The 22,500-nt window shown below is 47.4% G+C and overlaps 2 protein-coding genes across 10 annotated transcripts in view; both read right to left on the bottom strand.

Moving 5' to 3' along the window:
• Window positions 1–22,500, bottom strand: part of LOC122264174 (uncharacterized) — a 373,495-nt gene that overhangs the window by 119,528 nt on the left and 231,467 nt on the right. The window lies entirely within an intron of this gene.
• Window positions 12,440–15,419, bottom strand: LOC147471739 (uncharacterized). Its single transcript, XM_086538161.1, has 3 exons — window positions 15,381–15,419; window positions 12,806–12,904; window positions 12,440–12,565 (listed from the first exon to the last, which is right to left on the bottom strand). The coding sequence occupies exons 1-3, from the start codon at window positions 15,417–15,419 to the stop codon at window positions 12,440–12,442; spliced, it is 264 nt and encodes an 87-aa protein (XP_086394287.1).

Below are 22,500 nucleotides of genomic sequence, written 5' to 3'. Positions count from 1 at the left end.
AAATTACGAGGAAGGGGGAAAAAAGGAGGGAGGTCGGCACGAGGGGAAGAGAAGGAAAGTTGCGGATGGAAGCTGTGGAGACCAGCGTGAGGGGAACACAATGCCACAAACGAGCGTAATTAGTAAACTACTACTTGTAAGGAAGGGGGACGACACGAGAGGGGAAAATGGATGATACGAAAGAGACGGCGAGAGAAAGAGGTAGACAGACAGACAATGATGAATAGAATAGGAATAATCAGAGAGGCCAATTATATTTGAGTCCGTCAGAGGAGACGACGTACAAACCTAACAGCGAAGAGGAACATACAATAACAAATGTCTAACGCATCGATAAAATGGCTCTCCACCTAATAAGGTACTACTGAAATAAATATAATCTACGCTCCCCTCTACCCTCGGCTTTCCATTGAGATGTACGCAAGCGCATACGCACTCATGTACGTACGCACTCACGCACGCACGCACGCACGCACACACACACACATACACACACACACAAAAGCACGCGCAGGCAGGCACACACACCTCCGTCAATCAACATCTCAAATTCCTTACGGAACCTTTTCATGTCAAGGAGAAGGAATGGACTGAGAGCAAAGGGGAAGAAAGAAGGTGGAGGGGAAGTGGTACAGGTAAAGGGGAGGGGGGAGGGGGGGGGAAGGAGAGAGAGAGAGAGAGGAGGGGAGGGGGGAGAGGGGGGAGGGGTTGCGTGTCGGGGCCCGCGCGGTCGTGCCGTCAAATTATAAGCCGGTTTTATTTTGAACAAATCGTTACTGAGCGCTCAGATTGTCGAGCATGCAGTCGCCTCTCCTTTGTGGCGATGAAATTATTTTCTCTCGAGGACTGTTACAGTTGTAGCTCAAGTCGCGGCCATAAGCGGTGACGGCGGGTATGTACGTGTTGCGGGGCGGGTGGGGGCGGGGGCAGGGGCGGGGGTAGGGAGCAAGGAAGGGAGTGAGTGAGTGGGGGGGGGGGGCGGAGATTATAGTCGAACGAGTATTTTTTCTTCTCTTTTTACAGAGTAGAGGAAGGAGGAAGGATATATTTTTGTACTTTGTGATCACTGGGTATGTCAGTTCTTATTACGATTATCCTGATCATTATCGAAAGCAACAATGCAGCGGCTGCAACCAGTGCCTGATTCCATTGTGAATGTGATAGTTACCCTCTTCCATCGCACGCACACACACGCGCGCGGGCGGGCGGCCGCACATACACACACACACAAACAAACAAAAACAGACAGACAGACAGACACAATTATATGCTCTCCCTCGCTCACCCCCTTTCTCTTTGCTGTCTACCCTCCTCCCCCCCTCACCTTCCCTTGGCCTCCTCCTCGAAATGCATCGCCGAAGCAACGAAGTGAACTCTTCAAGTTACAGCCTACTTACTATCTACTCGTCCAGCACCAGAGCAACAGATGAAGCAATACCATTCTTTCAAAAGATGATGATATAAAGAGTTAGGAGAGATGAAACAAAAACAGAAAAAGGGAGGGAAGAGGGGAATGGATAACATCAACTGAAGAGGTTTATCATCCCCCCCTTATCCACACACGCGCACGCACACACACACACACACACACACACACACACACACACACACACACACACACACACACACACGACAGGTTCCTCATCACACATACCTCAAGGGAGGAAAACGCAATGCCATTTAAAATCGCCGTCGACGCTACGATATAAATCATCATCGGGAAGATGGGGGGAAAAAAAGAAGAAAATAACACGCATAAAAATCCCCGTGGACATCTTCACAAAAACTTGACCTGCAATAAAACTTGGCAGAGTGCTACGAAGGAGAGGAGGTAGGAGGAGGAGGAGGAGGAGGGACGGAGGGAGGAGGGAGGGGGGGAAGGAAGTTTAAGGAGGAGGAGGAGGAGGAGGAGGTGGGAGAGGAGGGGTAGGTGGTCTGAGGAGGAGGGAGAGGAGGGGGAGACGATATAAGGGGGAGGGAGAGGAGAGGGAGATGATGTAAGGGGGAGGGGAGAGGGTGGAGGTATAAGGAGGTGAGAGAGAGAGGAGAGGAGAGAGGGGGGGAGGGGGCAACGAGGAGGGAGGGTTCCTTCGCACTCGCGCGAAATCTTTCCTGTACACACGTTTACATATGCATGTTGTTGTCTTCTTCGCCATTAGCGGCGATGCTATTACCTTGATAACAGTGATTTGCAGTGTACACTCTTTACAAAATGCGAAAAAAAATCGAAGCCCAGCACTGTATCGAGAGTCAAGGAGAGGAACACAAAACAATGACACGCGAAGTAAAAAAAAATGAAAAGAAAAAATCCGACATCTAAAAATTATATATAAAAAAAGAATAATATCCCAGTGCCATGGAAATGAAATGAAAAAAAAATCTTTTAGAAAACAGATAGGGAGAGAAATTGGTGAAAAAAAAGGACAGCTATAAAGCTACGGGTTGAGAGTCCTGGGTTCGCGAAGGTCGAGTTCCTCTTCAATTTCAACTCGTTTTAATCTCAAATGTGGCAATTACAGATATACAAAATGGCGCGTCGGGCAATTAAAAGTTACTTGTAACAAGCTCTCCAAAACTTTTATACCTCATTAGATTGGAATCAATTATGTTAGATGGTAAAGTGCGAGATTTTTTCCCCAGCAGACCAAGGACCGCTCCTACATTTTTGGACCGATTGCGTTTTTGTTGTTGTCGTCTTTTTTTATTTTGTAGATCTTTTTTTTTCGTCTGTTTTCGTACTCTTTGGGATGTGATTAATGCTGTATCTCAGCGTTCATTTCCATTTTACAATTTTCCATACAAGTACCACGGAATCATTATCATTTTTGAGCGTGAATCATTTTTTACACACGCTCACACCCCAGCACGTATACGTACACGGACACGGACACGGCACACACACACACATGCTTATCTACGCACACACACACCTACGGCTCCTCGACGTACACACAGCGCACATGCAATCCGTACACCAAAACGCGCACAGAGTAATAAACGCCGCCAAAAAATATCAGTCACAATTTACCTAATTATTTACACGCTTTAGAACGCCATTTCCGGACGAAGCTAATCAAGTTCCGCCCAAGAAATAAAAACCGTTTCAAGTATAATTTTATTAAACACCAATTAAAACGAAATCAGAATAAAAAAAAAACTTTACGTCATAATTACTGAAATTAAATGCCAACTCGCAATTATACGGCAGACAAAAAATCTAAATTAATTCTTCAAAGTTAAGCCCTTCCGTGAATTACTGCAAATCCTGCACTATAATAACTAATAAATCGTCATTACGAACATCTCCCCAACAGCGCATAAATTATTACATCAAATCTAACTCGAGCCCGTCCAGTTATAATAATAATCTGTCTGTAATATATTCGATACCACTACTAAAGACCTCATTCAGCTCGGCGCAAGCTCCATTGGGCTCGCTGTTTGAACAGGTTCACCTCATTGTAGCTTCGGTCTGGGCGAGCCATAACCCGTGGCGGCGACTTTCCTCCTCTTCCTCCTCTTCCTCCTCCTCCTCCTCCTCATTCTCATCTCCAATCTCCATCTCTCTGTCCTCCCCCTCTCCCCTTCTCCCTCTCCATCTCTATCTCCATCTCCTCCTCCCGCCTCGCCTTCTGCCTCTACTACAGTTGACGGGACGCTGTTTTGACACCGCTAATTTTAATGAAATCTGTGTCAGCGCTTTTGCAAAATCGGGGACATCCGCAAAAAGCAAACTTGCATGCACAGGGGTTGGGGGAAAAAAGGGGATGAAATAGTTTACTACATGTGCATATTTTACTTTTCGCTAGTCACCTAGTATGGACATCTGTGCCTGTGCCTGTGCCTGTGCATGTGTGAGTGTGTGAGAGTGTGAGTGAATGGATGGATGGATGAATGGAAGGATGGATGAATGAATCAATCACTCAATGTATGTGTATGAATGTATAAAAGTATGAATATATGTATGCATGCATGCATGGATGTATATATAGCATACAGTGCGTATGTGAAGGGGGAAGTAAGGAGGGAAGATGGGGGCGAAAAAGAGAAAGAGAATGTAAATGGCAGCGACGGAAGAAGGGCGAAGGGGAATCAAAATAAATAAAAGCACAAGCAGTAAGCAACATGAGCGTTGGCGACCCCTCGAGCTCATTCCCCTACAGTCGACATATTAATGGTAAGAATGCAAAATCGGGGAAGAAGCGAGGGAAGGAAGGAGAGAGAGAAGGAGTAGGGACGAGGGAATTACTCACTGGAATATGGAGTCTCGAAATCTCCAACATTCCCATTTAGTTAACATTATCGGCTTTACTGTCCGGGTTATTACTATCAACAACATGCGAGTTATTAGCGTGATGCCACCTGCACATACAGGGGCCATTACGTTTACACCTCCATCTAACAGTGACCACCTGCGCGTAGGCGAAGACGAGTGCCCTTAGCTCCTTGCTCAGAGGAACGGCACCTCATAGCCGTCACCCAGGTCACCTCCGTTCTCGCTTGTTAGTCTAGCCAGTAGGACTCTCGGCCAGTTAGAACAGGATGGCTAGAAATGGCCAAGAGGAGAGGAATGTACGTTATTCCTCCTCGCCGTAATCCTATGCCATCAATCACGAAAAGGACGGCTAAAAAGATTCCATTCCACGAAGCATAATGACATCCTGCGAGACATTCTGGTGGACCAAAACTACATTATGGTGGCGTGATTCCTATCACAGACACGAAGGGTTTGAGTCAGAAGACACGAACTTATCGCCATAAAGGTCGAATGTCATTGACCATTATATAAGGTGGCGACCCTTCATGGCATGCGGGTGGTGTAACAGGTTCCTATACATGATGGCGCTGCTGAATAATGCACCGACGTCAACACTAAACTGTAGGGCCAATAAAACAAACAGCTGCTGAAGATGGTCGTTCAACAACAACACCGCGATTTCGCCTCCAGCTGCAGTGTTGTAAAGATCAACTTAGTCGCATATTTATTCACGCGACGATGATGTTCACTCCTTGTACACTCACTGTGCACTGTTCGGGAGTAGGCTCTGGGTCCACCCCCCCCCACCCCCGACCACCGGCAACGCAGGCAGCACGACGGCACCAAGTAAATACAAGGACGAACACTAATCCACTAGCCTTAATCCTTTCGCACAGGGTCCAGTACCAGCGCCATGTCACACTCACACATTCATTCATATAAACAACTCTGACCGCTACGATACACATACATACATACACACGCACACATACACACACACACACAGCCATTACCACTCCTTCCACCAACTGCAGCGGTCACTACCCCAGCCTCTCCGACACCACAGCTGCCACCACCTCTGCCACCGGGGCTGCGATCGGTACATGATCGCATCCTCGCCAAAGCGAATTCGCTGCTACCTCTACCTCTACCGCTACCTCTACCGCTACCGCTGCCACCACTACAGGACCACTACATCCGGCCTTCACCGGACTACGGAGAGCCCTATTGCCATTCTCAAAGGCTCTAAATTCAATTACTAGTCGCGTTCGTTTTAGAGGCGCCTCGCTAATTCGATCTCGTGGTCAGCTTGGGACAGAACGGTGGGTGGCAATGTTATTGGTGGTGGTGGCAGGGGAGTGGTGTTGGAAGGGTTGTGGAGTGGTGGTGGCAGAGGCAGAGGGGAAAGGCAGAGTCGGCGGAGAAATAGAAATAACCCCCTACTGTCAAGAGAAGCAAAATATTGGATACAAACGGAGGATATAAAACTTTGAAAAGGAAGAAAGGACGAGGACGGCAGAAGTATAGGCTGAGGGAAGGAAAATAAAAGGAAAATTTGAAGGAAATGAAAGATGTAGAGGATTAACTTGATAGAATATAAACAAGGAAGGAGAGCCAGAAAATGATAACTGATGGTGACAGTCAAGTAAACACTACCATGCTCCCTCTCCCCCTCCTCCTCCTCCTCCTCCTCTCATGCATCCCCCACTAACATGGCTGGCCCTCTGCCCCTGCCCCTCCTTCCTCCCCCCTCTCTCCCTCCACTCCATTCCCTTCCTCCCTCACTCAGTGGACCTCCCCCCCTACCTCCCTGCATCCACCCTACCCCTCCCGCTCTCTCCCAGCTCAGTTAATTCACACACACCCAGCCAGCAGGCCCATCCGCCAGCCAGTTATTAGAGGGGATTCAGACTTCCTTTTGTTAAACCTCTGCAGCTCCTAACAGGCTCAAACACAGGCCGCGCCGACAATAAATTACAAATATAATTCAATCACACAGAGCAGTAATCACGTTTGGCACAGCGAATCGCCAATATCCGCAGCCGGCAAGCTAGGAACGTCCTCACAGTCGTCAGGTGGCGCTGATAGCTCGGGAGGTATGCACACCGCCACGTCTCTATATGTTTATATGTATGAACGTACTTATCATTTATGGATTTATGTATGACTTTTGCAGGTAAGTAGTCATGGGCGATTACTCTATGCATGTTCGACTTGGAGGCAGAGGGCGATGGGAGAGGGGGAGAGAGGGGGGGGAGGGAAAAGGAGGAAGGAGGGGGGTAATGATGGAAGGAAGGGAATGGTAAAGAAAGAGGGAAGGAGGGAGGAGTAGGAAGAGGAGTAGGAAGAGGAAGGCAGTGATAGACTGAAGGAGGAGATGCTGGTTAAGTAAGGAGGAAGAAGTCAACCAAAAGGAAGAAAGACGAGCGGATGAAGAGAAAAAAAAAACAACAACAACAACAAACGGAAGAAAAAGAGGAAGAGGGATTCCCACAAGGAGGGAGAAGGATATCTAGAAAACGTAAGAAGTAAGAAGGTAAAGCACCAAGGATGGGGGACGGGGGATGATGGGGAAGTAAAGGGACAGTGCGGGGGTGAAGGGCAGGTAAATGGGGGGAGGGGGGGTAAGAGGGGAGGTTTGTTTACTCTAGTGAATGAAGAGATTCATTAACGTTCAGTGGAGCGCCAGCGCTGAAAGTGATCGCGCATGCCAACAACAACAGAGAAGTCAGACGCAAGTCACTACAAATATATATGATGTAAGGAAATGCGATTACATATTACATATGTATGTATATGTATATATATATATATATATATATATATATATATATATATACATATATATATATATACATATATATATACATGTGTATATTATACATATATATATTATATATATATATATAGATATATATATATATATATATATATATAACCACAACACATATAATGTATGTAGAGCACACATGAGAGGAGGAGGAGGAGGAGGAGGAGGAGGAGAGGAGAGGAGGAGATAGAGGAGAGAAGAAGAGAAGAGGAGAAGGAGAAAGGAGAAAGGAGAGAAAGAAGGAGAAGAGAAGAGAGAGAGAGAGAGAGAGAGAGAGAGAGAGAGAGAGAGAGAGAGAGAGAGAGAGAGAGAGAGAGAGAGAGAGAGAGAGAGAGAGAGAGAGAGAGAGAGAGAGAGAGAGAGAGAGCCGCTATTACTTAGGCCGCATCATGGCGTGCTAAGCTCCTAAGCACATCGTAATATGGCGAGGGAGCAAGCGGCCCTCTGTCCCAACCACTCAAACAAAACAAGCCAGACGCATAAACAAGTCGGGGCAGGATCACTAACGTATGAGCTATGAGGACTGAAGCAAAGCACTTAATTCCTCATACAAAGTCAGGGACAATAAAAACACGCGTCCTCGCCTTCTTTTGTTTCACGCGCGACACATGGAGCTGCAAAAAGCCCGCGCCTGAGCTCGGCGAGGCAAGGAGAGCGCAGCGACGCTCTCTGGCCACCCTTTTTACCTTCTCCGTTGTGTTATCCTCTTACAGATGTTTAGAGGAGACTATCCCTGAGTGTATTCTCACGCGAGGATGCTGCTGCTGCCTCTTCTTCTTCTTCTTCTTCTTCTTCTTCTTCTTCTTCTTCTTCTTCTTCTTCTTCTTCTTCTTCTTCTTCTTCTTCTTCTTCTTCTTCTTCTTCTTCTTCTTCTTCTTCTTCCTTTTCTCATTCTCCATTGTCTTCTACTTCTTCTTCCTCTCCCTCCTCCTCTTCCTCTTAGCTCTCTCCCTTCTCCTCTTCCTCTTACCTCCCCACTTTTCTCTACCTCATAAGAGGGCATTAGAATAAGAAGGAAAGAAAAGAAAAGAAAAGAAAAAAAAAAGAACTAGAAAAAAACAAAGCTTCTTGCATTCAAGTCGATATCTTGAAAGTCAACTCCATCGGACCTTCGAAAAAAGAAAAGAAAAAAAAAAGAAAAAAAAAAGAAGGTGAGAGAGCTGAGCGAGCGACGGGGGAAAAATCGTCCAAGTTCCTTTCGATAATGTTTTCGAGCAGGCGTCCCCGCGAAAAGACCCAAATAGCGAAGATATTTATAATTAACCTCCTCTTCCCCCCTCCCCCCATCCTCTTCTTCTACCCCTCCCCTCCGCCCCCCCCCTTTTATCCGTCTCCCTCGCCCTCCCAATAATTGCCAAAGCATAGTGTTAGTCCCACTAAGCTTCTAAAGCTAAATAAATATAAGCTCGCTAACTCCCAGCCCACGGGTCCAACCTCGGCCACTGCATCGCGACCGCATACAAGGAAGATAAATATATCAGGACCAATTACACAATGTCAGACACTAAAAATAAATATGGCATGCATAAACTACACATCCGTTGCCAGAAATAAATGCTCCTTGTCAACAACGCTTAAATATTTATCTTCATGTAACATTCACTATTTAATCTTTTTTTTTTTTTCGGAAATGCCCATGAATAATGAAACAAAACCAATACATATTTCATCGCCGCATTATGAATAAATAAAATCATCCAATTGAAGATTCTGGAAATACCGCATTTCCCATTACATCGTCCGGCTTTCTGATTCATTATTATTATTTTCCAGCTCTCTATTCAACATGCAAAACACTAGCCCCCTCAAAATTATTACAATAATGCGCCATCGAGTACATCATTCAATTAAACACAAGTGATAACGAGTGATAAATATCGCTTTAAATCTTATTAATTCATACACTCCTGATTCGAACAAAATTTAATGCCGGGCCCGGAACGTGGCCACAGAACATCAACGTTCCGGCCGTTTACATCAACTGGTCGGTCGCGTCAACAACAAGACTTCTTTATGCAAAACTGTTGTCATTAATCGTTTTTTTTTTCTTTTTTTTTTTGAGTAAACCGCTGTTCAAACTTTTTTTTTTTTTTTTTTTATTCTGCCGTGTACAGCTACGGTATGTTAATGCGTTATTTTGCGCTGATCTTGCTGGCTTACTTGGTGGGATTTTGTGGCGGTGGCCAGTGGAATTTTAGGATACGAGTGGATGCATACATATCCATGCACGTTCATATTTCGTTATGCCTATGGCCTTCTAAATAATCTCATAAAATTAACGGGAAGCTATCTCGAAACTTGAGTCACGAACTCTTATTGGGCTGAATTCACACAACTCAATAGATATTCCCTCATATTGATAAAAAACAAACCCTCAACCCATACACGAATTTCACATCATACAAATAAACTTATTAATCTCTCAGGTATGAATGTATTCATGCTCCTAAGAAATAGCACCATCAATATAAGGTCCTGTAGAGGTAAACAAACAACAGAACCGCCACACAATACCCAGAGCACCTTCTCAACCTTCTGCATATGCCCACCCCATTACCTCTGCCATACTCATCACCCATACTGAACAATCCCCGCATTCACCACGTACATACCAACGAACCCTCATATCCATATGCACCATACACTAACCCCTTCCTCCCCCCCCCTTCCATGCCACAGCGAACCCTCCTACCCCCTTACCACACAGACCATCCCCCCCCCTAAACCCAGGCCTGAACTGTCTGCCATATACAAGTGAGAGACAGCGTCTGCCTGCCCACCCCGCCGCCCATATAAACACTGCACAACCCCAGCCCAATCAAGACTATTTTGTTATTTTCCAACTCTGGTCGAGGGTCAAGGGACGTCGGCCGGGGCCAGGGACAGGGGAGGGCCTTAACTAAGGGGTGTTGGGTGAGATAGGGGGTATTTCAATAGGGAAATGGAGGCCATTTTATCACGGGTCCGCCAAGCCTAAGGTAAACAAAGATGGTTGCGTTTTAAATTTAATCTGTACGCCAAGTGGTGGGCGGATGTTATTTTAGGGAGGGGCCCACGATTCTCTCTCTCTCTCTCGCGCGCGCTCTCTCTCTCGGCTTTTTCGTTCACGGCGATTCGATTCCGCTTCTTAGATCATTCGTTGACGAGAACCCACTTTCGGTCGCCGCCTACCGGAGTCCTCAGCGAGCACCTAGGCCTATCCTCGGGCCGACAAAGCCTTGGGAAAGAAAGAACGCGACGGGGACTAGGCCGATTGCTAGCGTCGGGCGGCTGGCGGAGGAGACCCGACCGCTCGGGGGGGAATAATCGGACGAAAGCGAACGCTTGGAGGGCGAAACGGCGAGAAATATTGCGTTCGACTTGGCAAGTTCACACTTCGGAGCTTTGTTTATTCTGCAATTAGTTGATGTGTGTGAATTTATCGAATATTGGAGGCTATTGTTTGGGGCCCGGGCTCGTCTAGGATTTCACCAATGGAGAGCTGAACTCGGCGTTGTCTGGTCACTATCAATGATGAAAAATATGTCCATTTTTTTATAATTAATGTTGCTCAATCTGAAGACCATTTTGACTCCTGCATAAATTAACGGAGGTGAGAGTGTCTCTATTAAAATGAAAGCCTTGCCGGATATGCATGTATATTATCAAAATGCATTCTAATTCAGAGTGTAAAGGTCTCTCTGTTGGTGAAATGTGTATGTATGTATGTATGTATGTATGTATGTATGTATGTATGTATGTACGAATGTACGTATGTATGTATGTATGTATGTATGTATGTATATATGTATGTATGTGAGTGAGTATTCGCTCGCGCGCGCGGCCGTGTCACACAAGCCTTAGCAGAAGCTGTGGAAGGTGAGGTAGAGTGGGAATAAAAATGGCTGAAGGGAGGCAAGGCAGAGGAGATTAGGTTGTGCAATGGTGGAATGCAACCAGGGTGAAGCGCGGGAGGGGAAGCAGAAGAGAAAGGCGATGGAAGAGGGAAGGGAAGGTCGGAAGGCGGAAGGAACAGGAGGAGAGGAGGAGGAGGAGGAGGAGGAGGAGGAGGGAGGGGGGAGGAGGAGGAGGAGGAAGAGGAGGAGGAGGAGGAGGAGGAGGAGGAGGAGGAGGAGGAGGAGGAGGAGGAGGAGGAAGGAGGAGGAGGAGGAAGAGGAGGAGGAGGAGGAGGAGGAGGAGGCAAGGGAAGGGGGAGGAGGAGGCAAGGGAAGGAGCAGGAGGAGTCAAGGGAAGGAGCAGGAGGAGAAAGAAGAAAAAGAGGGGGGAAGGGGGAGAGGAGGGAGGATAGAGCAGGGGGTATGTGGAAGTGGGCAGATAAGGGAAGAGGGTGGCAGTGTTGGCAGCGGAAGTAAGGGGAAACGTACTCTGGCACATATAGGCACTGATGATGATAGGGGGAGGGGGGGAGGGGTGAGGGGTGAGGAGAGGGGGAAGGGTGCATCCTGGCAACAGACTAAGCTATAAGCGGGCGTGTTAAGGCTGTTGCTAAGGTCTAACACAAAGAGAAGTAGTAGGTAAAAAAAGTATTATCAATCTTGTTCAGTGTTAAACAGCAAACAAATTATATAATGCAAATATATGTGCATAATTATCCACTTGTATAAATGCCGGCAACTGCGTGCAAAGATGACAAGAAAAACCGCGAAGACACAAAAAACACCTTGAAATCTATGAAAATGACCCATGATATAAATCACGTGATATTGACGGCCTTTCCTTCTTTCCTTCCCTCCGTAGCCTCCATCTATCCCCTATCTTTCCCTTCATCCCTCCATCACCTATCCTCCTCCCTCATTCTTCCCCCTTCTTATCCACCCTTTGTCCTCCCTTCTGTCCCCCTTTTATCCACCCTTTGTCCTCCCTCCTATCTCTCCTATCCTCCGTCATCTATTCTGTCCCTACCCTTTTTATCCACCCTTTGGGGTCCTCCCTTCTCCCCCTTCTTATCCACCCTTTGTCCTCCCTTCTGTCCCCCTTTTATCCACCCTTTGTCCTCCCTTCTGTCCCCCTCCTATCCACCCTTTGTCCTCCCTTCTGTCCCCCTTTTATCCACCCTTTGTCCTCCCTTCTGTCCCCCTTTTATCCACCCTTTGTCCTCCCTTCTGTCCCCCTTTTATCCAGCCTTTGTCCTCCCTTCTGTCCCCCTTTTATCCACCCTTTGTCCTCCCTTCTGTCCCCCTTTTCTCCACCCTTTGTCCTCCCTTCTGTCCCCCTTTTATCCACCCTTTGTCCTCCCTTCTGTCCCCCTTTTATCCACCCTTTGTCCTCCCTTCTGTCCCCCTTTTATCCACCCTTTGTCCTCCCTTCTCTCCCCCTTTTATCCACCCTTTGTCCTCCCTTCTGTCCCCCTTTTATCCACCCTTTGTCCTCCCTTCTGTCCCCCTTTTATCCACCCTTTGTCCTCCCTTCTGTCCCCCTTTTATCCACCCTTTGTCCTCCCTTCTGTCCCCCTTCTTATCCTCCCTTTGTCCTCCCTTCTGTCCCCCTTTTTTCCACCCTTTGTCCTCCCTTCTGTCCCCCCTTTATCCACCCTTTGTCCTCCCTTCTGTCCCCCTTTTATCCACCCTTTGTCCTCCCTTCTGTCCCCCTTTTATCCACCCTTTGTCCTCCCTTCTGTCCCCCTTTTATCCACCCTTTGTCCTCCCTTCTGTCCCCCTTCTTATCCACCCTTTGTCCTCCCTTCTGTCCCCCTTTTATCCACCCTTTGTCCTCCCTTCTGTCCCCCTCCTCTCCACCCTTTGTCCTCCCTTCTGTCCCCCTTTTATCCACCCTTTGTCCTCCCTTCTGTCCCCCTTCTTATCCACCCTTTGTCCTCCCTTCTGTCCCCCTTTTATCCACCCTTTGTCCTCCCTTCTGTCCCCCTTTTATCCACCCTTTGTCCTCCCTTCTGTCCCCCTTTTATCCACCCTTTGTCCTCCCTTCTGTCCCCCTTTTATCCACCCTTTGTCCTCCCTTCTGTCCCCCTTTTATCCACCCTTTGTCCTCCCTTCTGTCCCCCTTTTATCCACCCTTTGTCCTCCCTTCTTGTATGGGTTTAGGTAGATCTGTATATCTACGATGGCGAAGGGAAAAGTGTATAGACTAAAGCACTAAAAAAAAGTGTATAGACTAAAGCACTAAAAAACAAACACTGTGAGATAAACACATGTCTCTACTACCGGGTTACACAGTAACTATTGGAGCATCGACAGGAAATCAATTATTAATAATATCCCTATTATCTTTTTTCTTTATCAAAGTGAATGGAAAGTCGGACAGAGATATATTCGAAAACGGAGATTAAGCGGGAATATGTCAGGTAGAAGACTAGATTGGTCTAATGGCAGAAAGCAGGGAAGTAAGTGGGTGGGTATGTGAATGGGTGGGTAGGTGAATGGACGGGTAGATAAGTAGGTAGGTTGGTAGGTTGGTAGGTAGGTGGGTGGGTGGCTGGATGAGTGGGTTGGTGGGTGAGTAAGTGGGTAGGTAAGTGGACGGGTGGGTGGGTAGGTGAGTGGATAGACGGGCGGCCGGGCGGGCGGGCAGTTGAGGCTCGGATCCCACTAATGTATTTTCGACACGTTAAACAAGAACCTCATCGCAACAATGTGCTGACTCATCCGGCTTCCACTGCTAATCTCTCAAATATTTAATCAACAAAGTTGGTCGTCTCAGTTGTGTGGAAATGGAGGTTTCCAATCTGCCGGTGGGAGGGGGAGGGGGAGGGGGGGGAGTGGATTACTTCGGCCAGCCAAATCCACACAGTGACAAGTCCTCTCCGATCTCCACCCCCTCCCCTCCCTATCCCCCAAGACGGTTGAAGGGCCCGCGAGGGAGAGGGGGAGGGGAAGGGAGAGGGGGGACATGGGTCAGAGGTCGGGTCATAATTCATTTCCTCGCACTAGGTCATCAGACTACTTAACGTTCGGCAGAGGAGACAAGTCCATCTGGTGTAATGTATTGGCAACTTAAAGAAACCTCTTATCAATGGTATTAACGTCATTAACATATCATCATTTTAGTTATAACTATCTATAGTTACTTTACCAGTAGTCACATTAGTTACCCTCAATCCTCACTGTCATGGCCATTTCAGAAACCTTATCAAAATATCCTCACCATCTTCCAAGATTATCCTCATCAGCATCATTATCATGAGCGCCACAATCACTCATCTACATAATCACTCCCATGACCCTCTTTCTACATCGTTATCATCATCAAGATTGGCCTTATTTTCACAGGAAGAGAAGGGCCCTTTCCGCCGTCTCCGCTGGCATAATAAATACCCCATCACTCTCCAGCTCGTAGAGGTAGACGCGAAGGCCGCCCTCCGCCGCCCTCCGCCCGCTCGTCCTTGTCACGTACAAGTAGTAGCGCCGCGACCTTCACAACGCCGTCTTTCTTGAGAGCTTCGTAAGGGGGTAACAAGAGATCACTTCACCGGCAGATCCACGTAACCTCCTCCACATCTCCCCCACCTCCTCCCCTTTCCCCTTTACCTTCGCTTGTTCTCTCTTCCTTTTCCTTTTCCTCTTCTTTTTTTTCCTCTTCCCCTTCTCTCTCTCTCCAACTCGCATCCCCTATTCACTCGTCTTCGTCCTCTCCCCTTGTTCTCCTCCCTTCCATGCGAGTACATAAACTCGCTCGGCTCACACTTCCTTCATTCATACACGCAGGCAAGCACGCACTCCTACACAGACTCGCTTATCTGTTCTGTTATTTCTTTCATTCAGCCCGGCGCTATATAATGGCGGGCTTCAGAGTGAGGGCGGGGAGGCAAGACTCTCCTCCCCTCCTCCCCTCCTCCCCTCCTCAGACCCTTCTCACCCCCACCCCTTCCCCCTCACACTCACATTTTTATTATTGTTGTTGTCTGCTCCGGCATTACATCTGCACCTGATTTAAACCTTATCGTCCTGGACTAGTAGGTAACTTCCGCACGCAAGAACGCAACTCTACTTTCAACAACGAAGTGCCGGCACCGCGTTGCAGCCCCATAAGCCAAGGGCAAAAAGCCATCCAATCAGAGCAATAAGTTAATATCCCGACAGTTTGTTACAAATGGCAAGCCGGGCAACAGGGCGCATTATGGCCCCGTCGGTGCGTTAACAGCGGATTTGTTTACATTACTAACTTGCAAAGAATCCAGCCCTGTAGCAGCTGCTCTACTAAACCCTCTCGCTTGTATCGGAGCGCAGCCGACAGACTACTGTGGTCATTGATAACTTTTCGTTCGGACTATTTTGCAAGATGGAAAATCTCAAAATCGAGTGTGTACTGTGCAAACGGAGCATCCCATTTGGACTTCACCTTTCGTCGGAACTGGAGGCGCTTGTTGCAGAACGTCATCTCGAGGGTAGGTATGTGTGTATGAATGTATATATGGCTGTGTGGCTCTGTGTGGCTCTGTGTGGCTCTGTGTGTGTGTGTGTGTGTGTGTGTGTGTGTGTGTGTGTGTGTGTGTGTGTGTGTGTGTGTGTGTGTGTGTGTGTGTGTGTGTGTGTGTGTGTGTGTGTGTGTGTGTGTGTGTGTGTGTGTGTGTGTGTGTGTGTGTGTGTGTGTGTGTTACGCGCGCCTATGTCTCATATATATATATATATATATATATATATATATATATATATATATATATATATATATATATATTATATATATATATACATACACAGTGTGTCTTAGTCTCATATATAATATATAATATATAAATATATAAATATATAAATATATAAATATATAAATATATAAATATATAAATATATAAATACATAAATACATAAATACATAAATATATAAATATATAAATATATAAATATCCAAGTACATAAATATATAAATATAAATAGATAAATGTATAAATATAAATGTATAAATATAAATATATAAATATAAATGTATAAACACACAAATACATAAATACATATAAACATATAAATATACATGTACATATGTATTTGTCTAATGCTCGCCTGCGTCCACCCAACTGCAACGCCGCGTTCTGGCCTTACAAGCGAGCGAACGATACAAGAGAGAAGAGACAGGAGATTAAAGCAGTTAATTCGGTAACAATCCCAAAGGTACCTGCGCGAGGATAAACCAAATCAAAAGCATTTGTGAAGATTAAGTCGAGGAACACCACGACCGCCAGTTATCGCGTGTTTTTTATTATTATTGTTTTTTTTCCCGTCTCTCTCTCTCTCTCTCTCTCTCTCTCTCTCTCTCTCTCTCTCTCTCTCTCTCTCTCTCTCTCTCTCTCTCTCTCTCTCTCTCTCTCTCGTCTCTCTCTTTCTCTTTTCCGTCTCTCTTTCCCGTCTCTCTCTTTCTCTTTCTCTTTTCCGTCTCTCTTTCCCGTCTCTCTCTTTCTCTTTCTCTTTCCCGTCTCTCTTTCCCGTCTCTCTCTCTCTCTCTTTCTCTCCTTTCTCGCGAAGGAAGATTTCGTTCGGTTGCAAAAGGGAAAGGTCACGGAGAGAATGTAAAAAAGAAAAAAAAAGAGAAAAAAGAAGCAAGATACAACACGCGGTGACGCAACACCAGCAAGCGGCAAGGCGACGTGCATGGAAACGTCTCTCTTGAACGCAACTTCATCTCTCCGGGTGACGTGACGTGACGAGACGTAGAGAGCGACATGATCTTGGCCTCCGTGCTGGGCCGGCCGGGATTTTATGCTTAATTAAAAAACGCGACTCATCTGACAAACAAACAAAACTAACCTCAACTAAATAATATAAACATGCGAGTCCTGCTCTCTGAAGGGCACTAAACAGCCGTGAACCAAGGAGGGGGGGAGGTGCTGGGTGGGGGATGGGGGAAGGGGGGGAGGAAGGGAGGGAGGGAGGGAGGGAGGGAGGGAGGGAAGGAAGAGATGGAGGGAGGGGGAAGGGGGACGGGGGAAGGGATGAAGGAAGGGAGGTGGAAGGTAGGAAGGAAGGGAAGTGGAAGAGAGGGAGGGAAAGGAAAGGTGAGGGGGAGAGCGGAGGGAGAAGGGAGGAGGGAAAGGAAGGAGGAGCGCGAGGACGAAGGTGAGGAAGATGAAGAAGAAAATAAAGGAGAAAGAATACACAATGAAAAGCCATAGGAGAGAAAAGAGAAGACGGCGAAAACGAAGCGCAATAAAACGACCAACTGACAAGGCCATACTAAAAATAAACCAAACAAAAAACAAAGACGAAAAAACAAAAACAAAAAAAACACCACGAAAAGAAGAAAATAAACTTGCATTTCCTTCCCCTCTCTCCCGCTCTCACCCATCTCATCTTCCCGCCCTCTCGCGACGCCTCCATCTTTGTACCATAACCGCTCTATCACTCCCGACTTCGAATTCACGTATACATACACACATGAACATCCGAGATAGACTTGGGGTACGGTTTTCGTATCGAATACGAGATTATGATAGTAAAAAAAACACACGAGACAGGCAGGCAGGCAGACGAGCAGATAGTGAGTGTGTGTGAGCGAGTGGGTGAGAGAGAGAGAGAGAGAGAGAGAGAGAGAGAGAGAGAGAGAGAGAGAGAGAGAGAGAGAGAGAGAGAGAGAGAGAGAGAGAGAGAGAGAGAGAGAATTATGCAAGGCTGCAGACTTAAATGCACCGGAACATTGTATGCACAGTAATCAACGTTTCTTCTTCACTGAGTGTCTCTCTCTCTCTCTCTCTCTCTCTCTCTCTCTCTCTCTCACCCTCTCTCTCTCTCTCCCTCTCTCTCTCCCTCTCCCTCGACGCATACACACAACCATCTATAACATATCATTAGCGAACCGGTTCCACGCCAGGTAGACAAAACAAACACCTAACTGGACCCCCAATCTGTATATTTAATTCCGTTCGTATGACGGTAACCGATATCTCCGAACCACGGCGGACCAATGAGACGGTGGCGTTTAATGCGGACGGAAGGTCAGACGGTGTGTGTGTGTGTGTGTGTGTGTGTGTGTGTGTGTGTGTGTGTGTGTGTGTGTGTGTGTGTGTGTGTGTGTGTGTGTGTGTGTGTGTGTGTGTGTGTGTGTGTGTGTGTGTGTGTGTGTGTGTGTGTGTGTGTGTGTGTGTGTGTGTGTGTGTGTGTGTGTGTGTGTGTGTGTGTAAGTGGAGGGAGGGAAGGAGGGAGGTACTTTCTGAAGGCAATTAGACACACACAAGACTTCCTTGGTAACAGCAAGCCAATCACAGCACCATAAGGGTCAAATAAATATGCGGTTAAAGTGCGAGATCCGACTTCCTATGGTGCTCAGTGTGGATATAGGGAGGGGGGAAGGTTGGAGGGAGGTTGGAGGGAGGCAGGGAGGAGGGGATAAGGAAGGGAGGAGGAGGAGGGATAAGGAGGAAGAGGGATAAAGGAGGAATGAGGATAAGACGGAGGAGGAGGGGGGAGGAAGAGGAAAAGGAGGAGGAGGAGATGGTGGTGGAGGAGTGAGCGAGGAGGAAGAGAAGGGAGGAGGAGAAAGAGGGTTGTGGGGAGGGATTGAGAGGAATTATGTATGTATGTATACATGCATGTATATACATGCAAATTTGTATGCATTTGTCTGTACACAGCACTATATAAATATGACACACAAACGCTCATATATTTACACACTCACACACACTCGCACACACACACACACACACACTTACACACACACACACAATCTCTATCTCTCTCTCTCTCTCAAACCCCTACAATTAAAAGTCGTCTAAAAAAAAGAAATAAGACTGTAGGGTTCCCTCCAACCAGTGAACCCTCATCTTAATAGAGTAAAGCCGTCCATAGAAATGCAATTACAGAAGACAACTACGATAACACCCATCTTAATTGAACAGTCCATCATTAGCGAATGTACTATTTCCTCCTCTTCCCCCCTCCCCCTTCCCACAGTCTCTGTTCTCTTCCTACAACAACTCTCCTCTTTCTCTTTCTCTTTTTCTCTCCCCAACCCCGTCTTCATCCTCATCCAAATTCTACCTTTCCCCACCTTCCTCCTCTTTTTATTAACGCCCCACTCCTCCCCCTATATTCCTCGTCCTTTTCCTTATTCTCGCCTTCTCCTCTTTTTATATCATTCCTACTCTTGCACTAGCCATTTCTCTTCCTTCCCATTCCCATTCTTCCTCTTCTCCCCCCCTCTCCTCCTCCTCCTCCTCCTCCTCCTCCTCCTCCTCCAGCATCACTCCAACGTTCGGCGCTTAAATCATATCCAAGCCGGCCAATCAGGACGTGCCGCGTACACCGCTTGGCCAATCAACGCAGCGAATGAGTCATCGCCCAACAATTATATTTCAGAAACAGCGCTTCAAGAGCGTGTAGCGGAGGCGGGCCTCAAAATTGCCGTCCTCCATTTTTAGATTCTTGCCACACACACACACAAAAAGGGGAAAAAAAGATGAAGACAAAAAAAGAATATCACCATTACAGTCTTCCTGCCCCTCCTTTCCCTCCACCTCCACCTCAACCACCCACTCCCCTTCCCCTTCCCACCCCCCAAACTCATCTCTAATTGCACCTACTTCATATAATTAATTGCGTATATCAACCTGTAAATATCACAATAAAAGAAAATTATTTCGCAGCAATCATTTGAATATAAAAAAGGAACCACTTTATTGTGATCAATATAAAAACAATTTTGTGCAGCGTAAAGAACGGGCCGCTCGCCATTGAAGGCTCTCTCAAATCGGAAATTCAATACCTAGTTGTATTTTCTCTAATGTATACAAAAATCTGCCAGAGGATGGAGAGGGACGGGGGAGGGGAGGGGAGGGGGGTGTAGGGGTGAGCGGAGAGGACGGAAGTGGGTGGGGGTGGGGGGGTCCCAGGGTATGATTGGTTGGCGTGGGGGGTCGGAGGGGGGGGAGGGAAGTGTGAGGAATTGTAGGTGTGGAAAAGGAGGGGGAGGGGAGGCAGTGGGAGGGGAGGGGTCTTATGAGGATCCTGACGGTGTGTGTATGGGCGACGGAAGGGTTGCGAAGAGGAAGGGACATAAGAGGAGGAGGAGGAAGAAGAAGAGGAAAAGCAGGAGAAGGGGGAGGAAGAGGTGAGGAAGACGAAGAGTAAGAGCAGAAGAAGATAGGAAGAACCAGTTGGAATTGGAAGACGCAAAAGGAAGACGGCCAAAAGGAGCATATAGAAAAACAAAATCAAAACAAGGCTCGACAAGAGACAGAGCTGGTCATTGATAAACGGCAAAGTGAAAGCATGCGAGTAAGAGAGCGAGATGAAAAGAGGAGGAGGAGGAGGAGGAGGAGGAGGAGGAGGGAGGAAGGAGGAGAACCAGAAAGAGAAGGAGAACAAGAAGGAAAGAGGAGGAAGAGAGGATTGGAGGGGGGGGAAGCGAAATAAGGAAATATTAATCCAGACAAGTACCCGTTTCTCTATATGTACATTAAATCGATGCAGGGACCGTGGCTTTAATGAAATTCTTGGAATGGTCGAGTTCTAAGGAAACCCAATAAACTCTTACGATATCGAGACAAAAATAAAATCGAAGAGCAAATAATATTCGAGAATGCAATAAATTCTTTGAGCATCTTATGGCATTTGTTCTATGGGCGGGTGGCAGAGGGAGGGGGGCCAGGGGGGGTGGAGCCAGGGGAGGGAAGAGAAGGAGGTGGAGGTGAGGGGAGGCAAGGAGGATTGGGGGGTTAAGGTGAACCAGTTAAGAAAAGCTGGAGATGATGTGAAGGAGGAAGAGGAGGAGGAAGGAGAAGAGCAAGAAGGAGGGAGAAGGGGAAGAGCAAGAAGGGAGGAGAAGGGAGAATAGAGAAGAGGAAGAAGGAGAAAAGAGAAGAGGAGGAAGGAGAGGAGAGAGGAGGAATAAGAAGACAGAAGAAGAAGGACCAGGGAGGAGGGAGTAGATTTTACGGGAGGGGGGGGGGGGGGGAGTTTAAGAACAAGGAATGAACCAAACGAGCTGCAAATGTAATAGTGAAAAAAGTCATATCATTGAAGTGAATTTCAATACGATAGGCGCCCCCCCTTCCCTCCTTCCTTCCCTCCCTCCCTCCCTCCCTCTCCCTCTCTCTCACAACTAGGTTCGACTGGACAACAGAATCTCAAGATGACCAAAAAAAAAAAAAGAAAGAGAAAGAAAAAAAAGGATGATGATCATAAAAAAAGTGATAATTAGAAAAAAAAATCTTTGGAATTCCTACAAATATTGTCAAATTCAAAATAAATTAACATTAATCTGGGTGTATGCCTCCCTCCCTCCCTCCCTTCCTTCCTTCCCCTACTCCCCCTCCCCCTCCCCCTCCCCTCTCCCCGCCACATTTCCTCATTACAATACTTGATTATGCATGAATAATTTTAAATGTTATCTCCAGGCCGGCTAGGGTAGAGCGAGGAGAGGTGGGGATGGAAGGAGGAGGAGGAGGAGGAGGAGGAGGAGGAGGAGGAGGAGGAGGAGGAGGAGGAGGAGGAGGAGGAGGAGGAGGAGGAGGAGGAGGAGGAAGAGGAGGAGGAGGGGGAGGAGGGGGGAGAAAGGAGGAGGAAGGAGGGGGAGGAGGAAGAGGAAGAGGAGAAGGAGGAAAAGGAGGAGGGAGGTGGAGGAGGAGGAGTAAGATTATGAGGTGGAGGTGGAAATGGAGGCGGGGGGGGGGGGGCGGATGCGAACTGGAAAGGGAGGTGAAAGCGGAAGAGGAAGAGGAAGAGGAAGAGGAAGAGTTGTAGGAAATGAGCATTCGGAGCATAGGGTGATCAGGAGAGGTAAGGAAAACAGAATGCCGAGCGAAAAAGAAAGTGAAGAAGGCGTAAGGAGGAGAAGGAAAGACGCATAAACTCAGAGAGGAAAGAGGTGAAAAGGAGAGAGGAAAAGAGAAAAAAGAGAGAAGGGAAGGGAAGGGAAGAGGAAGAGGGAGGGTGGCAAGGGGACACAAGTGGGAGACGCGCACCCTCTCTCACTCTCTCTCTCCCTTTTATTTAACTTTTTTTTATAATCGAAAATATGAAGGGTGCAACAGGAAGGGTGGGTAAGGGTAGGACTCCGAGCAGTAGGGTGGCTTGATGATGGTGAAGTGCAGAGGAGGGGCGGAGGGGCGGAGGGGCGGAGGGGCGGAGGGGGGGCGGAGGGCGTCACTGCTGGATACAAGCGCGATGTGCTACTGCTGTCCTTCTTGTTCTTGCTGCCGAGGACGCCGTGTGGGTTCACGGGCGTTCTTGGTGGGTGGGGAACAGACACTGTAGGCACCCGACAGGTAAATGAATGCAGTTGGCGGGGTTTCGTGACGGACAGACTCTGGATGGTTCGGGATGAACGCTGTCGCTCCGGACTGGCCGTAGATGTTCCGTACGTCCGGGTAAATAGTCGCCATGAACGGACTAATCGAGGCGCCAGCAACAACAGTTGATGGAAGTTGATGGAGTTGGCGGGTGGATGGGGCCGCGGGTGGCAGGTGGCAGACTAAATGGAGGAGGGACCCGCCGCCAGCTCCCACACTTTTTACCTCAGGACCTTGTCTTTG

The sequence above is a fragment of the Penaeus japonicus genome, unplaced genomic scaffold (assembly GCF_977035675.1).
Source record: "Penaeus japonicus unplaced genomic scaffold, GWHDUDI00000001_assembly GWHDUDI00000006, whole genome shotgun sequence".
Classification (NCBI taxonomy): Eukaryota; Metazoa; Arthropoda; class Malacostraca; order Decapoda; family Penaeidae; genus Penaeus; species Penaeus japonicus.
This window is presented reverse-complemented; position numbering and strand designations above follow the sequence as displayed.

What these genes read in the sequence shown, in the direction of transcription:
- LOC147471739 (XM_086538161.1), bottom strand. Translation starts at nt 15,419, where the DNA reads ATGACGTTCTGCAACAAGCGCCTCCAGTTCCGACGAAAG. An exon ending in GCCTCCAGTTCCGACGAAAG is followed by an intron (nt 12,905 to 15,380) that starts GTGAAGTCCAAA and finishes GGGGGACAGAAG; the next exon opens with GGAGGACAAAGGGTGGATAA. An exon ending in GGGTGGAGAGGAGGGGGACA is followed by an intron (nt 12,566 to 12,805) that starts GAAGGGAGGACA and finishes AAAGGGGGACAG; the next exon opens with AAGGGAGGACAAAGGGAGGA.